General features: G+C 36.0%; 1 protein-coding gene across 7 annotated transcripts in view; it reads right to left on the bottom strand.

Moving 5' to 3' along the window:
* The window catches only part of supt3h (SPT3 homolog, SAGA and STAGA complex component), a 146968-nt gene that overhangs the window by 103178 nt on the left and 25175 nt on the right, over window positions 1–18615 (bottom strand). The window contains exon 2 of one of the 7 annotated variants that reach the window (XM_067366770.1): window positions 16554–16707. The exons of 5 other annotated variants lie outside the window; for them this stretch is intronic. In XM_067366770.1, the coding sequence (XP_067222871.1) occupies window positions 16554–16669 (116 nt within the window). In that variant the 5' untranslated portion in view covers window positions 16670–16707. Of the gene's footprint in view, window positions 1–2529; window positions 2579–16553; window positions 16708–18615 lie in introns of those variants that run through there. One more of the 7 variants, XM_067366768.1, reaches the window with a different exon arrangement.

The raw sequence follows: 18615 nt of genomic DNA, 5'->3' as shown, positions 1-18615 counted from the left end.
AGCTGTTGCCCAGGGAGACCAGGTACTCGACTGTGGAGAAGGAATGTCTCGCTATCAAGTGGTCCCTTGAAAGTCTAAGATATTATCTCCTGGGGAGGGAGTTTGATTTGGTCACAGACCACAGAGCACTGACGTGGATTCAGACGATGAAAGACCACAACTCCAGAGTAATGAGGTGGTACCTAAGCCTCCAACCCTACAAATTCAGTGTGCGGCACAGACCAGGACGACAAAATGTGGTTGCCGACTACCTGTCGCGGTACCCTGGACAGTACGTGGCCAAGAGAAGGGGGAGGTGATGTGATAAAGTAGATATTCCCCGCTGGGCACGCACGCAAACACACACACGCACCTAAATACATACCCCATTTACGCTCCATTTCCCTCTCCTTACCTGCTGTTTCTGCCGTCAGCAAGGCGGGTGCACACGCCGGGCCGATGGCCCATGGACATTCCTCCACATCACATTTCCCTTTAACACAGTTTCATGGCCCATCCTTATACACACACACATCGTCTTCATTCAATTGTTTGTTTGTCTGGGTTTAGTCGGTCTTTCGGTGGGTAAACGATGCGTCGGCCAAACAGAGCACACGGAGGGCGCCTGTTTATGACGTAACGGATGGTCGCACCGGCGCAGCGCAACCGGAAGCCGGCTAAACCATTGTCTTGTGTGGGGTAGGGAGATAATGTGTAAGATGTGTTGAAAGATTACGTGTTTTTGTGTTATTGAGAACAATGAATATATTTATTTGAATTACCCGTGAGAATTTTTGTTTAAGGTTGATTTAGTGAGTCTTGTGAAAGATTTAAAATGTCCAATGTATAATACTTACCCTTTTAATGGATTATGCCAAAAGGGGGTGGAGTCTGTCATATAAAAGGGGAGGCTAGACTCACATTCATTACTTGTTAACCAAGTCGGCGAGAGTGTAGTGGTGGAACCTCAAGCAAAACCCCAAAACCATTGTATATTGTGGATACAGTTTTCGTCTTTATTTTTTGTTTTATTGTTTTGGTACTTTTGGGTTTTTGTGTGCACCTGTACATAGACTTCACTGTGGACTGCTTTATTTCTGGCACTGTAAATAAAGTACACCCTGCACGGAAGTGCTGTGCGAGTAAGCCATCTTTTTTTTTTTTCCTCACGGACTCCCGTTACTTAAAACATTATAAGCTAAGCTTCCCACCTCTGTTTGTTCAATTGGACAATGCTGTCTTCATTTGAATGCATTGTTTTTCAGTTTTCCCTTTGTCTTTTTCTGTTCTGCGCCACGGAATGTTTCACTGCTCTTGTCATTTCTTTTTATTCATGTGACTGTCTGCGACAGTATTGTTAAAGGGTGAGGGGTAAAAATACATATACAAATATAAATATACAAATACAGCAATAATACATCTTTGAACTCATTTTTCACTTTTTTTTACAAATAAGCTTTTGATTATTTATAATGTTTTATTAATGAACATTTTTACAATGATTTCAGCAAAATGGCTGGATGAACTTTCAGCAACATTAGTCTTCGGTGTCACATGATCCTTCAGAATTATTTGAATATGCTGAATTGCTGCTCAAGAAACAGCTGAAAACAGCTGTGCCGTTTCATATTTTTGTGGAAATTGATATTTTTTCAAGATTATTTCAATAGTAAAGGCTTATAAAAGATTTTTCACTTTTGATTAATTTGATGTGCCCTTGATGAATAAAAGTATTAATTTCTTACTGACCCCAAACTTTTGAACAGTAGTTGATCTGCAGTAACAATAGGTTATTAAAAAGGCAAGTCGTACAATTAATTGCATTTTCAAATTGATGATTCTTCAAGACAGTCAGACATTCTTTAACCTCTTGTATATTGACTTCAGCTAGTTTTTATACATATTCCTGCTCAAAAGACCACCATATAATTTTTTGTAGCAAAAACAGCATAAGATAAACACATCATCTAAGAGTACTATTCAATTATCTAACAGGTCTGTAGCAGTTTGGTGCATATAGAAATCAACTGATGTGTGCAATCAGATGAGCTATTGTACAATGGCTTTGACGTGGCTCATCCAATCAGATTTTATTGCTGGGGAACTATACATTTTATAAAAGTAATTTAATGGACTGTTTGCACGTATTTAGTCACATACAGAACACAAACCAGAATAAACTACCAAAATCTGCTAAAATCCTGAGGTTGTTGGATATTAACAAGGTTTCATCTGTTGGATCTTACTAATAAATCCAGGAGCTTAACTTCATTATTTGGTAAATGCAGTCCATTGAACATTGTCTGGCATGCATCCATCAGGGCTTTTTAATGCCAATTCCCTAAATAATTTGTGATTCGTATGAAATGATTCCTAGTGAGCCATGCTTCTGTTACCATTATGCAAGACACAGACGTTTCAGCACATATGACGACAAGCTGGTCCATCGCTGATGAAAAGAACCAATCAAATCCTCTAGCCCCTAAAGACATTGGCTAATTGCACTAATAAGGCATAAGCAGAGGTTAGGAAATAAAGATGTTGTCTTACAGGCTGAAAGCCGGCACGCTTCTTTGGCCAGTTCTGTGGGTTTGTGGTTTGCTCTGATCTTCCTGAGTAAATCTCCCCCTATTACCCCCACAATGGTCACTGAACTGTCGGATTATCTCCCAAAGCACGCTTCTACCATCAGGGTTTGTGGTTTTTCCCTCTCTGGAGCTGCAATTGATTACAAAGGTTGATATTAAATGAAGTTAATCTCTCTGATGTCCAATTTTTATTTTAGAAGCTTGTTTCCTAATAGAAAACTCTTAAAAACTACAGCACATTCTCTTCTCTAATTTACAATGTAACAGACACTATTGATTTGTTACTTCCATATATATATATATATATATACACACACAGTATCTCACATAAGTGAGTACACCCCTCACATTTTTGTAAATATTTTATTTTATCTTTTCATGTGACAACACTGAAGAAATGACACTTTGCCACAATGTAAAGTAGTCAGTGTACAGCTTGTGTAACAGTGTAAATTTGCTGTCCCCTCAAAATAACTCAACACACAGCCATTAATGTCTAAAATCGCTGGCCACAAAAGTGAGTACACCCCTAAGTGAAAATGTCCATATATATATATATATATATATATATATATATATATATATATATATAATAATTTCAAACTTCTGACCAGTTGTGTGTGTGTGAACATGGTCAGAGGCCAGTTTTTCCTTTCTTAAATATAAAAAATCTAGTTCATATTGGCAGTTTAGTCAAATAATGTGCAAACGTCTTTATTACATCAACAAAACTCAATGCTCGATTTGAGAATGAGATACACCCCACTGAGACATGAATATCAACTCTATCGGTCACACAGTCAAAGAACCCCAAGCGTGCATCTGATAAATCTGATAAAACTGGATATTATTGGACATGAACTGAAATGGGAACTGTCTTTTTAAGGAGGCAAGAGGGCTGTGTTCTTGTAAGTTACGCCATGCAGGCAGGACTCAATATGCTCATAAAAACAGTGATTAGAGATCTAACGCTCAGGAAAACAGGAACACCTCACTGGCAGGAGCAGAATACACAGAGGTGATATCAAGACAAAATAGCAAATGTTTCCATAAAACTTCAGAGAGTGTTAAGTCACTGAACTCAAACAAGAGATCAGTCCAGACATAACAGTGATGTAAAAAACATCAACCCATCAGATATGCAGAAGAAATAGTCCTCCCTTCATGTGTTCAGCACTCCAAAAAGTAATTCAGGGGACTTGTTACAACTTAAAAATATTCATGGTTTCAAGTTAAATATTCTAATTTATTGTTCTAATTAAAACTTAAGTTGAAAACATTATTTTGTTGAGTTATTTTGACATAATAATGTTGATCATTACATCAACTTAATGTTGTAATATTTTAAACTAAAAAAAAAAAAAAAAAAAAATTGTAGTAACTTAATAAAATTGTCTTAATTTCGGAAATTAGGCAGTGGATTTATAGTTCCCAGCATGCTTTGCACAGGACTGGATAATAAGAACAAATGTTGAAATTAAGTGTTAATTCATTTGTTTTAAGTGAAGGGAAAGACATGTGAGAGTTTAATGCTGTTATGTTTGATAATTAAAAGAGTTTCAATAATGTTGAAGTTTTTATTTTAAATGAAGGTAAACTCTACATTGACTCTACAAGTAATGGCTGCACGAATGCCAGTGAGAAGTAATATCTTACTTTTTCATTAAACATACATGCTAAATAAGTTATGTCAGCATGTGCTATGATAGTTGTTGATTTGAACTAAAATAGATAAGATTAATTGGTTCCAGGGCTACAACTAGTTTTTTTTTTTTTTTTTTTTTTTTTTTTTTTGAGTAATCAGCTTAATAATTTGTAGTATAAACACAATTTTTTAAGTTCCTCTAACTCAATGTGTAGCTTGTTGGTTGTCATAACTCAAAAAATTTTTTTTTTTTTTTTTTTGTGTAGAGCCAACACATTATTTTTTAGAGTAAGTGCATGTACTGTGTGTTTAGTGCCTCACAAGTTTTAACATTCATACTAAATAAGCTCTCTTCAGTCAAACACATTCTTGAACATCCAACCTTTCCGGAACATGAGTGATCCTGGAATATGTATCAATGAGAGTGACAGCTTTCATGAGATTAATTCCAAACTGCTGGAAATCAGTAAAGAGACTAAAAGCCATTAATGTCTGCCAGCAGCTCTCCCAACAGTTCCAAACATTCAGTGCTGCCATCTCTCCGTGTCCATTAAAAATACCTCCATTATTCCAAATCAAATACAGTCGTCTTTTTGTCTTTTGACACTTGATACCTGTTTAATTAAATGAGTATCCTGTGCAGCCATATTTATTCTAGTTACTGAGTACTTTAATCATAAAATCAATTTATTTTGTAAGTATGTTTGGAAATATCACAGTAAGAAAGACGTAACAATGACTTCCATTGTGCATTTAGCTGCTTGTTCAGTTGTGAAGATAATTTATCTCGTCACTGTTGTCAATGTTCAGTCTTAACAGTGGAGTTGTGTTTCATGTCATTTAAATGCTTTTTGAATACAATTCATATTGAATTTTGGCCTGAGCGATGACCAGTTGCACCACTGATTTGAATTCTGCTAACCACTGACAATATGCAAATATGACTAGCGAGGAAAGTCATGAATTTACACACCCTGCCTGCCCAGATTTTGACCAAAGTCACACTGGGCAGTTTGGCCGTTGCATCTGTTACAAATACTTCAAGTGCAGACAAACTGATGTAGAACTTTGATCAGATACAACATTTTGGCCAACACTGCCAACATTTGACATCTTTTTTAGCGCCACTTCACAGACGTGCACCAGTACAGATATGAGTTCTATATATATATATAATTCATTTTGCAAAACATATACATACAGTACATACACATACTTACATTATATAAAAAATTTTGGTCAAACATGCTTTAAATGCGTTTTTCTCTAAACAGTTGTTCCAAAAGGTGGCAACACTGGCCAGGGACACTGTTTCACAGTACAAAACGAAACTAAGGAGACGGAACAACAACAAAATAACAGAGACTGCAACAACAACAGATGTGTGAGTGGGTTATGAGATAGCTGCAACTTTCACTCTTAAAGAGTACAAAGACTTTCATCAGTAATAACTTCTGGAGAAAAATAGCGCAGACACTGAGCAAAGTTGAAATTTTATAGAGCACGTGTTGACCGCCTGCGTTCACGCATGCTATGAAATGGAATAGACTTTGAAAGGCAAGTGTACACGTTTATAAAAAAGAAGTTTATAAAAAAAAAAAAAGTATACTTTGGGCTTAAGGGGTAATTAAATTTTTAAAAATCATGTAAAAATGTATCATCTTTTAATGGAAAATTAAACAACATTTTAATCAAACTTTGATAATTGCCTTAATCTTTTAAACAACTGAGAAGATAGTGATCAAACTACATTTTATAAAAATCACCTGTCAAGTCCACGAATCTATGAGTCAATAGTGTATTACGTAAGTTTTCATCTCTGACAGATGGCATGTTGTAGCCGCTCAGGCCACCATTACCACCCTCTTCCTAGAAAGCAATGATATAGTCAAAATGTCCGGTAGTGTGGGTTTCCCAGGAAATGTGTTGAACTCTGCTTCTCGTAAATACTACCGTGTATTGTGCACATTCTTTTTTTGACAGACATCAATGTTGTAATATTCAAATGATGTGGATTTGAAAACAGATGGGTCTTAAGATAACAATTATTTATTTTTTAGCTGGGAAGTATTCAGTGAAGTGATTGATGCTCATGAGTGTGTTTTGTCCAAGTTTTTAGTTCTAATATTCCAACTGACAGGACATGAAAACGGACGGACATGAAAACGTGCATGAGGGGTGAACTGTTTGATTTTTGGGTAACTATAAATTGTGCTGAAGATGTTCAAAAAGCTTTTTGCCTAGTTCATTATACTTATTTTATGGAATGAACTTTTTTCATGGTTTAAATAAATTACATATTACTCAGAGACTGACATGTTTGGCTTGTAAAAAAAGGTTACATTTTTGACTTTTGAAAAATCAAGCATTTCCAAAACTGCAGCTCCCGGTCCCTTTCCCGTTCTGCAGTTGTCAGTATCTATCAAAAGTGGTCCAAGGAAGGAACAGTGGTGAACTGGCAACAGGGTCATGGGCAGCCAAGGATCATTGATGCACGTGGGGAGCAAAGACTGGCCCGTGTGGTCCGATCCAACAGATGAGCTACTGTAGCTCAAATTGCTCAAGAAGTTAGTGCTGGTTCTGATAGAAAGGTGCCAGAATACACAGTGCATTGTAGTTTTTTGCATATGGGGCTGCATAGCTGCAGACCAGTCAGGGTCCCCATGCTGACCCCTGTCCACCGCCGAAAGCATCAACAGTGGGCACGTGAGCATCAGAACTGGACCACGGAGCAATGGAAGAAAGTGGCCTGGTCTGATGAATCACTTTTTTTTTACATCACGTGGATGGCCAGGTGTGTGTGCGCATCACTTACCTGGGGAACACATGGAACCAGGATGCACTATGGGAAGAAAGCAAGCCAGTGAAGGCAGTGTGATGCTTTAGGCAATGTTCTGCTGGGAAACCTTGGGTCCTGCCATCCATGTGGATGTTACTTTGACATGTACCACCTAGCTAAGCACTGTTGCAGACCATGTACACCCTTTCATGCAAACGGTATTCCCTGGTGGCTGTTGCCTCTTTCAGCAGGTTAATGCGCCCTGCCACAAAGCAAAAATGGTCCAGGAATGGTTTGAGGAGCACAACAATGAGTTTGAGGTGTTTGAGGTGTTCACTTGGCCTCCAAATTCCCCAGATCTCAACTCAATCGAGCATCTGCGAGATGTGCTGAACAAACAAGCCTGATCTAGGGCTGCACAACGATTAATCATTTGCAAAATAAAAGTCTGTGTTTATATAATAAATGTGTGTGTTCTATGTATAATAATTATGTGTGTGTGTATATATATATATATATATATATATAAAATACACACACATACATATGTATATTTAAGAAAAATTTTACTATATTTATACATAAAATATATAATTATATATATATATATATATATATATATATATATATATATATCTTAAATTTATACATGTATGTGTGTGTATTTATATATACACATAATTATTATACACAGAACACACACATTTATTACGTAAACAAAGACTTTTATTTTGCAAACGATTAATTACGATTAATCGTTGTGCAGCCCTAGCCCGATCCATGGAGGCCCCGCCTCACAACTTACAGGACTTAAAAGGAGTCAGATACCACAGCACACCTTCAGGGGTCTAGTGGAGTCCATGCCACGACGAGTCAGGGCTGTTTTGGCAACAATATTAGTCATACACAATAGCATATCATAATGTATATTGAACGGTATATATATCGTATCGTAATGTTGTAATATATTATATTGTGATATATTACAATATTCACAATATATAATGTGAAATATATAGTTTTATCTCTGATTCGTCAATTCCTACCACAAGGTGTAATCCTAACAAATAAAACATATATTATATACATACATATACATATACACTATATATATATATATATATATATACACTATATATATATATATATATATATACACTATATATATATATATATATATATATATATATATATATATATATACATATATACACACATATTATATATATATATATATATATATATATATATATATATATATACATATATACACACATATTATATATATATATATATATACATACATACATATATATATATACATATATATATACATATATATATATATATATATTACACACAGTCATAATTTACTGAATTATTGTAAAGAGTATGGTCGACAAAAATATATAGACCATAGATATATAAGCCATACATTAAAACAATGGAAATACAAAAGTCAGCCTAAATTTAATGTGAAAACGTCTCCAAAAAGCCCATAGAGCTGTCATTTCAGTGATGGTACCTGGTTGTCTAGTATTTACCCACTATCTGAAAAGGCCACTATCCACTCTCATTTAAAAACGAATGTTTTTGGCATCACACATGAGGAAGAGCTGCCAGAAACACAGTCTCTGAAAATGATGAGAGACCTGCCAAAAACCTTGAAGTACTCCCAGACCCTGCTGTAAGAGGAAGGGAGACCTGAATTACACTGAAGTGTGGTCCCTCTGAACGCTACCACATGTTAACACAAGCCTCTGTATCATATTAGCTCAAACCGCTGGTATAGAGACACGGCAAATAGAGCAGATCTACTGTACTCAAGAGCGCACATTCAGAGCAATGTCTCAAAACCTCATAAAGCAAAACTCGCCTTACCAACAGCACATGGGCTCAGTAAATAACGGGTTGGGAGGATTTTTCTTCTTACTGGAAGACAATTTTGATTCGCCTAAAGCAGTGAACTCTTCTGACCAGAGTTTAAGAGAGAGAGAAAAAAAGATCATTATAAGGACAGAATTTGACTTTTAGAAAGAGGAAAGTACGTCTAAGTCTATGTAAAGTCCTGCGTTCATGGCTCTGATGGCCATATATGTTTAAAGTCAACATGAAATCAAAATTGACCTGAACTGCAAATTATTCATCAGTGCATGATACTAAACTAAACTAATAATAATATAATATAATATAATATAATATAATATAATATAATATAATATAATATAATATAATATAATATAATATAATATAATATAATATAATATAATATAATATAATATAATATAATATAATATAATATAATATAATATAATATAATATAATTATAAAAAATAATGAAATAAGAAAAACAACTGCCTTCCAAACAACTCTTCAGATTAAAAAGAACAAAGTTATTGACTTTTGATTTATTTTATCCCGTTTCTTTCATAATAGTCACATTACAGACGTAAAATGTGTTATAAACAGCATTTCATGTTGACTTCCAGCATGGACGTACGAATTGTATGTCAAACTGAGGTACATCTAACTAGAAGACAGAAACAGAATGTTGTGCACTGTAGTGTAATCCGGAGAGCTTCTCTCTGTCAAGTCTGATTTACAAAAACGCTTGAGATTAAACATTTCTCTTAAAGGAGTAACTCTTCTACTGTGACCAATCTTTATTTGCGGCTGCGTTTCATGACCTTACAGGATTGCATGGGGAAAACACTGCAATAATGTCATCAAGCTTTACAAAGACAAAACACACGAGCCACCGGGGTTAAAACAGTTTCAAGAATGCTAACAGCAGAGGTGTCAAAATAACACAAAAAAATCGATTAAGAGAGGAGAGGAAAATAAACCAGATTCCTGATGTTAGACTACACAAACTGCCCTGAAACTTCACAAGGAGTTTGTTGAAATCAAAATGATGATGAAATAAAAGCACCTGAAGGTCTTTTTTTTTATGTGAGAAAATTCAATTGTTTTAACTATTCAGGAAATCTTTGTTTAAATTCATATAATTAAAAATGATGATTCACTAGATATATTGTTCAACATTAAGATATTGGACAACAAAGAAATGATTGATCATTTTAGACATTACAAAGTTACAAAAAAAACTGTTTATCATAAACTGAAATAAGCACTAAAACAGACACATGGCACCAGACTACAACAGCAAAGCCAGTGATCTAATTCATATGTAAACAGCATGAACACTGTAATGCTTTCTTAAATATTTTTGAGGCTGATGTGATTTGCATCATTTCCCTTCATCCTTTCTAAGCTCATTACCATAACTGAGTGGAGGAAACATTGGGAAGCTCATTAGACATCAAAAACACAATTTTGTTTGTTAAACATGCATTTGTCTCTAAGATCATTTATAAATCATTCAATGAGTGAAAAAGTGGTTTTATAATTAAGAATGATATTAATTCCAAGTATTATAAGATTTTAAAAAGATAAACTAAATGCATGCTTTACACAAATTGCAATAAACCGAGCTTATGAAGCTGAAAAAAACAACAGAAATAAAAATTATAAAAAACAATTAAATTAATTATTAAGTACATAAAATATTTAATAAATAAATATGCATTCTTAACACCTAAAATGCAATCTAGTTGGCTTACTTTTTTCAAATTCTTTATAAGCTCTATATTTAAAACTCCAATTCACCAAAATGTATCTGCAGCTTTGAGTATTTTATGGGATTTACAGTGTAAAACCAATATAGGAAAAAAAGCACATTAATAAAGAGAGTTTTAAGGCTGTTTTGTCTATTAAACAGAATTTGTCTGTGTAAACAGAATCTGATCACAGCATCAGAATAAGAGATGGTTTTGCTTAAATGTTTAGCAAAACTTCAAAAAACAAAACAAAAAAAACAAATGTAAAAATGATTTTAACTAATGAAGCTCACTTATGCTCTAGTCTCAACTGTAGATACTGCATATATCTAAATACTTATTCTGTATTATTCTGGTGCAACTTTCCTATCAAACAGCAGCAAAAGAGTAGCAGACGCTAAACCAGCAACAACTGCTGATTGGAGAAATTAAACCTTTATATGTGCTGTGACACACATGACATTTTCAGGTTGAAAGAAATTAAAGAAAATTAAAGAAAAAAACTATTATTGTTGATGGATCAATGCTTAAAACATGCAAGTTAAAAGTAAAGTTTAGGCTCTCCAATCAACAAGTGTCATTAGTAAAACTTTTCTACCCCTTAAACTGAAGAAAAAATGACTAGTTCTCAAATAAAGGCTTAAATGACATTGTGACATGTTCCGCCACTTGCAACGTCATATTAGACAGCATACATGTGTGACAGTGAGTCACAAGCTGCTGAAGCCTCTTCAAACGTCACTCAGCACTCAAAGTGCCAGTTCCAGACTTGTGATAATTGTCAGAAATAACAGGTTCTTCTCCTTTAATTGCCATTCTCACGATGTGCCCATGCCGCAAGCGAAAGCCACTGGGGTTGGCGAGACCTGCCAAGCGTGATCTTGTCATATCCCAGAGTTCTGCGATGTGCTGAATGCGTAAACAGCAGTTCAGATCACAGCTGCGGTTTAACTCGTCCTGACCTTTTCCAGCATGAAGTCTACAGCGTTCTGCATCATTAGGTCAATTTGGCCATCAACACTTGTAAAACAGTCCTAGGGACCATAATTTATGGAGTTATATTTTGTGAGACTGTAAAAGACGCCTGTGTACTTAAAAAAAATAATAAATTAAAAAAAAAATGTTCATGGGGTGAAAAAAAAAAAGATGAAAAAAAAAAATAAAAAAATCAAAGATATTCAACTAATTATATTACAAACAACATGATCACTATTAAATATTTTAATGCTCCTCATCCTATTGTGTGCAATATATCAGTGCTTGTTATTTAAAAAAAAAAAAATGAACAAATGAATGAACGAGTGAGTGAATGAGTAAGTGGAGTGAACGAGTGAAGGAGAGAATGAGTGAGAGAGAAAGAGTGAATGAGTGAGTGTGAGAAGGAGAACGAGTGAGTGAGAGAAAGAGTGAACGAGTTCGTGAGAGGAGTGAACAAGTGAGTAATTGAAGGAGTGAATGAACAAGTGAATGAATGAATGAACGAATGAACGAACGAATGAACGAATGAATGAACGAACAATTGTACCCTGAAATGTCTTTTCTGATGATGTAAGCAGGGCTATAACTATACAACTATATAACTATAATATAAAAACTATAAATTATATCATAACCACATTGAATGCAATCAAATTCCAATGGACAAAATCAAGACTTAAGCAACTTTTTTTTTCCTGATTACAAACTGTCAAAATATAAAATGTGCAATAATAAAATATTTGATTATTAAATAATTAAAGTAGTTGCATTAACTGCAAATAATACAAGGAAATGTAGTATAGTCTTATCAAAGCTTCTTAAAGATCAATCTTAAATGTAATATTTAAGTTTCAAATCTACAGTCTGTTTTTATCTGTCTGACTTCAGAAAAGGTATATTAATTACAAGTTCTACACTTGAATTCACATGTGACGACAAAACCGAGAAACATGAACGACAGTTCCCGATTAACAATTTCATGCCCTCGAGGACAAGCGCAATTGACGGCAATGATTGAATTTAAACTAACAAACGCAACCTCTAATGTTGTTTAAGGCAATTGAGCATAGCTTTCAATGGTAAACTCATAGCAGCTCTAATTTATGAATGTGTGAAATCATGCAGGGGTGTAATGTCTCCTAGAAGCATTAGTGCGCACTTCCTCCGGTAGCCAGGAATAATGTTCTACATCTAATGCCCGGTTTATGCCTGTGTGGTCCGTACTGAATCCGGCCAAGCTAAAGCCGGGCCTTAGAAGGGCACACACACACACACACACACACGGACCACAGCAAAACCATGCTCGCAGGAAGACCACCAGTGCTCGCCCGACAAAGAGCAGATATTCGCCGCGACGCTGACGTGTGTAGAGACAGCAGAAACTCAACGCCATGAATGAAAATACAGTCCGTCTCATGAGCAGCTATAATTAGCAGAATGTACAGTCAGGAGTTTCTCTTGTGATCCTAAAGTGTAAAGAAAAAAAAAAAAGAAAAAAAAAAACACTAAAATCTGAGGTGGAAAATAAAGAATGAAAATACATTCACCAATTGCACTCCCTGCTAGTATTTATTTGCACATGCTGTCTGTGTTGTTTTAGCATCTCAGTCACTAAAGGAACTACACAAATCACATAACTGATCGTAATGTGTGCCTTATTCACAGAAGCGTGCTGAATACAGCTAAAAGACAGTGAGCGGCAAAGTTCTTCCACACAAGAGTTACAGTGCCAATATAATATTAAAGGTTCCTTATTTTGTTTTGAACTCTCCTACAATAGGTTTAGGCCTTAACCATGTCTTGAACATTGAGGGGATCATATTTACTGGGGGAGGAGGAGGGGGGGGGTTGTTATTGGGTGATATTTATTTATATATTTTTTTTTAAAGGAATTAAATAAATGAAAAAGATGAAAAAAGGATTTAAGGGAATAACAAAAAAGAAATAGGAAGCTCGATCCAAAAGAAATTTGGAACTGATTGGAAGGGGTGGTTAATTCCTTTTCTAATCCAATCGAGAGGACATGTAAACACTTGATCGGATTGAAAACCAAAACCGTAAAGGACTGCGAATGTGCAACGACGAAGAAATGGCCTAATGACGTATGACGTATGACGCAAGAGGCGAGCTGCAGTTGTTGTTAAATGTCATAAATGACTGTAGTGTTATTCTCCTACCACTCATCATCTGTGAAGTGGAGCAAAACTACGTCCCATTAGTCCTCACTTCATACTCTCATCCACAGACACTTTATTTTGGGCACTATGTATTTACTAATTGATAAATATAAGCAGCACGGCACAACGGTTCATAAGAAACTCTGTATATTTGTGCAATGCGTGCATGTCAAAAACTCATTACTTGTGTCAGGAAATCAGTAATAACCACTGAAGTTTGAGAATCTGGTTAGCTCAAAGATGAGCCTCATTAACATATAAAAGGAATGACGATGAATTAACATTTCCATATGTCCGATGCAATACTATACCAGCATGGGATTTTGCACTGAAATAAAAGTAGTAGGACTCACTGTTTAAATTAAAAAAAAGCAACAAAAAAAAAAGCACAGATCATGCTTAGATTTGTTGTCGCTGATCACCCTTGTTCTCAGACGCCCCCTCCGGAGAAGACGTTCAGGGAATGGCCTGCTGTGGGCGAACCATTTCCTGTTATAACCACACCACATCCTCTGAGCTGAGATTTTCATTATTTTCATATGCACCATTTCATAATACAGCAGTCTAGGCAAACTTGCCACCATGATGCTAAGCTTTTGTGGATGGTTTCTAGGTTGCTAGGTGCCTACTTACTGGTCCAAGTCAAGAGAGTCCATCCTCAAGTAATATTCTGGTCTGTAGATAGGGCTCAGTCCCTCCTTCATGTTGGTCTAGATACTAGGAAGTGTGATTTTTACTTTAAAGTCACATGAACACTTTCAAGATAGCACCTAACATGACCCCAAAACAGGAGAGAGAGTGAGCGAGTGCTGCAGAAGCACAAATATCTCGCCACATTTTTTTCTACGCTTACACAAACACCTAAGCCGCATACTCTGTGCAGAGCGCTGACCGCGTGCCAAAATCCAAACCTGCGAGGAGCGCAAAACAGACGGGTGAATCACGGCTGCTAATGCACTCGTTAAGGCGTTACGAGAGGCAGACGTGATCCAAGAGTGAACACAGGATCCCCTCCAGACTGTCATTTCTCAAAGAGACGATTATGCAACTTGTGCAGAGACACACCTGGAGACTAAACACCACCCATGTGGGAAGAACGCAGAACAGAGAAATAATAAATACAGAAATGTACAGGAAAGAAAACGGGGAAGCAGGACCGGCTTTGTGAGAGTGTAACAGCAACGTGGAGAGACTGAGAAAGAAAGAAACACTTCAAAAACACACGAGGAGTTGAAATTGCTATAAAAGCACAAACTGGCACTAGACATCAAAATGGAAAACTCATTTAATTTCTTCAATCCCTATAAGGTAAAAGGCTTTTTCAAACATGCAAAAGACAAAATGCACTGCAGAAGAGGAGTTGAAAGAGTGCTGAAAATCCCAGCCCCTTCCTTTCGGATTCACAGGAGCTGAGGTTGCATCCCGCTGGATGAGAGTAGGAAACGCAGGACCACTGACAAGAGGGCTGAGCCCTCTTCACTGCTCTGATGTCACCAAACACATGACCCAGCCTCTCCAGTAACAGCCCATCAGGAGGGGAAAAAAGTGTGTTTTAAAGCTTACACGTTTTTGGATTGCGAGAATGTCTCATTCCCCTCACAAACAACCACAGAACCACAAGTGCGGTGCACGAGATTTCCCCAGGACGACAGGAGGGAGCCACTGGGGCGTAAATGGTTAATCAGAGTGGGTCAACCCCAGTCACAGAGACCCAACAAGTCAGTAAGTACGCTCTAACCACACTCGTATATGCCGTTTCCATCCGTTGGTATCTGTGCCTGAACGCTCTCCTCGGCTGCAGACTGCTGGGGATCACGCGGACTGTTTTTGTTTGTTTGTAGCTGTGCGTTTTCCATTCAGATGCCTTGATATGATTTGTGCTCCCAGTTTAGGACTTCAAGGGTCACCACGACCTCCAGAAGAGGAGAGAGCCGACGTGTGGCTATGGCGTCTAACAGTCTTTTCAGCTCGGTGACTCCATGTCAGCAGAACTTTTTCTGGGGTGAGTGCTGTGAAAAATTATTTTCATTTCACTGTGGTTCAGCGTCGGGTCACACAGAAGTCAAGCTCTGCGAACGGGTTGATAACCAACAGCGCACGCGCACGCACGCACACACGCCGCTTCGGGAACATTAAAAGTCGTCGTGTTTATGTTTGTATGCATGCTAAGTTGCTGACATGTTTGTGTAACTTAAAAACACATATGTGGGACGACGAGACGAAGAAAGAGAAAAACCCTTCTGGATGTATAAACATTCACTCTGTTTCAATTTACAGAGCTACATTAGAACAAGATGTGGAAAACTTCAGTTCAAAATTGAATGGCTGGATATTATGTGTAGGATTTGTGGGGGTTAATGCTAATTGATAAATGCACAAACCTGGTTAACGAGGGAGCTTATATTTATCCTTATGAATGAAAAGCGCTTAAACAAACATGCAAACGCTCTTTATTTGCGTTCAGCTTAGTTTAGGCTTTTTCAAACATGCAAAAGGAAATAAAGTGCCAATTGAATGGAGCTTTTTAATATACATTATACATTATAAATATATACATTTTTTTTGGTCCTCACATACTGTGAGAGCAAAACCGGGAGTGAAAATTAAGTCCAGCATTATACAGCACACAAAAAAAACCACATGTAAAACAAAATCTATGCAAAACCTATTTGAATACCTCAGCTATTCAAAAATGTACTAACATACAAATCCTGATCTTATCACACAGTACATATGGAAATAAAAATACAAAACACTGTTGACTAAGCAATCAGAGATAGTACTTACAGTATTTTCCTCATCAAGTGTCTCATGTCGACGTAACCTGAGGCCCTTCTAGACAAACATATGGAGGCAGGATACCGAGTTCGAGCCAGACAGCGTGAACTACATGGTTTTGTCATCACTGTCGGCAGACATCAAGGCGTTTAAGGTGGCGTCTCTAAAAACACCAGGCCGAAGAGGAGTGTTATACCTTGAACTCTCCTAAACCATTAGAATATACAGCTTTTTATTAATCTGGAAACTGTATAAACCTTTCATAATAAGTAAACATCATTTCAAGAGCCTTGCACTGATTTAAAGCACAAACTGCCACTGGACAGCTGTTGTTCTAGCATCAAAATGAAAAATAATAATAATAATAATAATAATAATAATAACACTTTACATAAACACTGATTAACATAAACAAAGAATGAACAATACTTTTACAGCATTTATTAATCTCAGTTAATTTTGATTTCAACATTTATTAGTACATATTTAAAAACAAAGGTTGTATTTGTTAATATTAGTTAATGCACTGTGAACTAACAAACAATGAACAGCTGAATTTTTATTAACTAAGGTTTACAAAGATTAATTAATAACTAATAACTAATGTTAATGAATGTGACCTTATTGTAAAGTGTAATATCTTGATAACCTATAATCTGAAAAGCACTTAAACAAACATGCAACTGCTTTTGTTTTTCTTTTTATTTGCATTCAGCTTAGTTTAGGCTTTTTCAAACATGCAAAAGAAAAGAAAATGCCAATTCAATGGAGCACTGCAGAAGGAGTCTATGAAAGTCTAAAACTTTTGTTCTAGCAAACAAAAATGAAAAAAAAAAAAAAACCATTTAATTTCTTGATTCTCTATAATTTAAACGTATCTCATATAGTAGAAAGCATCTTATTTATATAGACTTAAAATAAACAGGGCTGTCATTTACAAAGACGCTGAATGGTGACACATAGCTGACGAAATTCTAATTATTGACTGATTTTAATTCATTATATTTTATGTTTATAATGACATTATATTTGGTTAAGTATATGGTTAATAGTTAACAGGATTAGCAGGGTTCAGGATTGGAATAACTTTAACTAATATAATATACTATAATAGCAATGCTTTTGGAGTGGTGGTCTAGACAATAGGATACTAAAAATATGTCCTACAATGGTTATTTTAGAATTACATCAACAGTAAAAAAAAATAAAAAATAAAAAAACCATGAACCTGAAAAACGAGAGAGCATTGCAGCAACACAAACATCCTGTCACATTTCCACGTTTACACAAACACAAACATTATTTACGACTAGAAAGGCTCAAGCTCCTTCAGGTGACAAACAGCCGTCACATGCAACATGTACAGATGTTAAACAAGCTCTTGGCAAATTTCGTAGAGCGTCACTAATCAATTAGCAGCGTGTTGTTGGGCTCAGAGGTGACATGTGCTTCTCATTTAGAGCGAGTGCTGATATCCTGGCCTGGATTGAGCGGCTTCATTCAGCTAATTGATAATCACATCTCTCGTTTACGCTAGAAAAACAACATTAATGGACGAAACGCGACCTGAGTAACCAAACCTTAGAGAGTGAGCAGTCAGAGACATCCAGCTTATTCAAAAGAAAGTTGAATGTTAATGAAATGCAATATCTACAGCCAGGCGGAGGGCTTGTTTTTTTAATTGAGAAATTTAAATCCCCAATTATTTTCTAGTCAAGAAAACTCTCAAATTTAAAGGCATCAGTTGATCTAGCAGTCTGAAGTACTATGCACTGACTGACAAATGAAATGATCTCTTTGGTGAGTGGTTTATACTTTTTTTTTCTTTCATATCTGCATTGTTTTATTTCATCAAAACTTAATTTGTAAGGGGGAAAAAAATGTTGCATTTATCTTGGCTTCAACATCAAGGACATCTATCGGCCGTATTGGCAGCGGAAGGCTTGAAATAATTTACGCCATGTGTGACACGTTAGGACCAAATCACTGCATCTCTCAGACCATGTGCATTTCCTTAGCGTGAGTTTGTCACAAAAGTAATGCGTGCGATAAAAACTCACAAACTGTAATT

Source organism: Chanodichthys erythropterus, chromosome 18 (genome assembly GCF_024489055.1).
Source record: "Chanodichthys erythropterus isolate Z2021 chromosome 18, ASM2448905v1, whole genome shotgun sequence".
Classification (NCBI taxonomy): Eukaryota; Metazoa; Chordata; class Actinopteri; order Cypriniformes; family Xenocyprididae; genus Chanodichthys; species Chanodichthys erythropterus.
The sequence above is the reverse complement of the archived record's forward strand: the minus strand, read 5'-3'. Positions and strand labels throughout refer to the sequence as shown.